Source organism: Alligator sinensis, unplaced genomic scaffold (genome assembly GCF_000455745.1).
Source record: "Alligator sinensis unplaced genomic scaffold, ASM45574v1 scaffold1614_1, whole genome shotgun sequence".
Classification (NCBI taxonomy): Eukaryota; Metazoa; Chordata; order Crocodylia; family Alligatoridae; genus Alligator; species Alligator sinensis.
The window spans coordinates 282,325-285,256 of NW_005843065.1; the positions used below are offsets into that span (position 1 = coordinate 282,325).

Here is a 2,932-nt window from a genome sequence, read left to right on the forward strand (position 1 = left end):
CTTCACACCATTCACAAGCCATTCCACTGTAGCTTTCTCGGGGCTGAAGTTCATTAGAAGGCAGACCAGCTCCAGCTTCTCTGTGGAGCTGTCCTCACAAGAAGGGAGCAGCAGGCTCACCTGGGGTGGGATCAGCTCTACATGCACAAAGACAGAGAGTGGGGGGCACATTATTTTTTGAGGCAACTGCTGCTTTCTGCTTCAATTGCCATTTAGCAAAAACCTCAGATTTCCATCACGTGAAATCTCTGGAGGGAAAAATTGTCAGCCAGCCCCAAGGAACCCCCCTCCACTCCCAACACTGTCTGATGCTACTTAGGTTCATAGGAAAGTTAGACTGGAAGAGACCTCATGAAGTCATCTAAGCCAGCACCCTGCTCAAGGCAGGATCATCCATGACTAAGCCCTCCCACCCAACCATCTGTCTAACCTGCTTTTGAAAATTTCCAGGGATGGAGGAGATTCCACAACTTCTCTAGGTAGCCTACTCCAGTGCCTGACCACCCACACGGCTGTACCTGCAGTCGCTTCCTTAGCAACAAAGGGATGGGATTTTTCCAAAACCATCTAAGCCAATAATTCTCAGCCTTTTTAGACTTCATTAGATTCCGGGACTCCACAGAAAATGACAGCTCTTGGCTTTCACTCATTTCATGACTATGGAAAAGTATTAGAGCAATTCTTTGGTTGTCAAGCACTCCGAAAGACCATAATAGGTCAGCATGTTTTGACACTGTAGATTCACTTTTGAAAACTCCAGGTTTGCGTTGTGACTCACATCTTGGTATTTGTACACCCCAAAATACAAGTGTTCTGCAACGCCCCACCAAACCCTTAAAAAGATTTCATAACACCCTGGTTGAGAATCACTGATTTCAGGGATCACAATGAATGCCACTTGGGCCTCTAAACACTTTAGGCAACTGAAAATACCTGGACATTGATGCCTCCCTGTGTGTTGTTTACAGTGAGCATGTCTATATGAGACTGCTAACTTTGCACTAACCTAATAACACTGCACAGTAGCATGCCGAGCAAAACCTCTGCTAATATGCTACTGCACAGTAGTATTAGGCCACTGCACAGTTAGTGTCTGTAAAAAGTCATGTGCTGGTGCTACTGCGCAGTAGTACCAGTTACTGGACATTGATTTAGGACTTAGTTATACAAGTACTAAACTTAATGCACAGTAGCTGTGACACTTTAATGAATGTCTAGATGCACTCAGTGTGTTTTCCCTGGTAAATAGCACAAGGCAAAGCTGGAGCTCAAGCTCTGGGGAATCCTGACTTAGGTTCATAGGAAAGTTAGACTGGAAGAGACCTCATGAAGTCATCTAAGCCAGCACCCTGCTCAAGGCAGGATCATCCATGACTAAGCCCTCCCACCCAACCATCTGTCTAACCTGCTTTTGAAAATTTCCAGGGATGGAGGAGATTCCACAACTTCTCTAGGTAGCCTACTCCAGTGCCTGACCACCCACACGGCTGTACCTGCAGTCGCTTCCTTAGCAACAAAGGGATGGGATTTTTCCAAAACCATCTAAGCCAATAATTCTCAGCCTTTTTAGACTTCATTAGATTCCGGGACTCCACAGAAAATGACAGCTCTTGGCTTTCACTCATTTCATGACTATGGAAAAGTATTAGAGCAATTCTTTGGTTGTCAAGCACTCCGAAAGACCATAATAGGTCAGCATGTTTTGACACTGTAGATTCACTTTTGAAAACTCCAGGTTTGCGTTGTGACTCACATCTTGGTATTTGTACACCCCAAAATACAAGTGTTCTGCAACGCCCCACCAAACCCTTAAAAAGATTTCATAACACCCTGGTTGAGAATCACTGATTTCAGGGATCACAATGAATGCCACTTGGGCCTCTAAACACTTTAGGCAACTGAAAATACCTGGACATTGATGCCTCCCTGTGTGTTGTTTACAGTGAGCATGTCTATATGAGACTGCTAACTTTGCACTAACCTAATAACACTGCACAGTAGCATGCCGAGCAAAACCTCTGCTAATATGCTACTGCACAGTAGTATTAGGCCACTGCACAGTTAGTGTCTGTAAAAGTCATGTGCTGGTGCTACTGCGCAGTAGTACCGGTTACTGGATGTTGATTTAGGACTTAGTTATACAAGTACTAAACTTAATGCACAGTAGCTGTGACACTTTAATGAATGTCTAGATGCACTCAGTGTGTTTTCCCTGGTAAATAGCACAAGGCAAAGCTGGAGCTCAAGCTCTGGGGAATCCTGATGCCTGATGGAGACTTTCCTTCAATGATTCCTATCCGAGGAGGATGCAGGTGCCACAGGGAATGACACCGTATCAGAAGTAAACCCTGAGAGAAAACTCTATGATTCTGATGAAAGTTCCTAAACTGGCTGAACCCAAAACCTTACCCTACGACTTAAGTGCTTCAAGTGATTTAGAAGATCACAAAATACACAAGTAACTTCAGGAGTTAAAAATTCAAGCCATTAAGGCTCCGTCACGAAATAGAGAGGGAAACAACAAAAACCAATGCGAGATTAGATTAATTGAAATTAGAAATAAGGCACACATTTTGAAAGGAAACCCTTACCAGCAGCTGCTAAGGGAAGTCATGGGTTCTCCATCCCAGAGTGACAAGGGAAGACTGGATGTTTTTCTGGAAGAGTTGCTTTAACCAGGGTCAGACTACTGAGCTTGATACTGGGTGAAACCGAGGAGGTCACAATAGACGATCAAGCGTTCTCTTCTGGCCTTATACTCTCTGAAGCCAGCTTCTATCCACCATGGAGATGCATCATCTGACCCTTATAATCCCTTTTCTACCCCTCTGTGACAGGGGGCGTCCTCTGGGCCGAACTCTGTGGCCCGCCCGCCTGTCACCGTGACGGGGGGCCTACTCAGGGCTGAGCTCTTTGTGGCCCGCCCCCCCGT

General features: G+C 45.4%; 1 protein-coding gene across 1 annotated transcript in view; it reads right to left on the minus strand.

Moving 5' to 3' along the window:
* LOC102370271 overlaps positions 1-2,932 on the minus strand; it is a 19,699-nt gene that overhangs the window by 5,337 nt on the left and 11,430 nt on the right. The window contains 1 exon segment of the mRNA XM_025193538.1: positions 2-137. Within this exon segment, the coding sequence (XP_025049323.1) occupies positions 2-137 (136 nt within the window).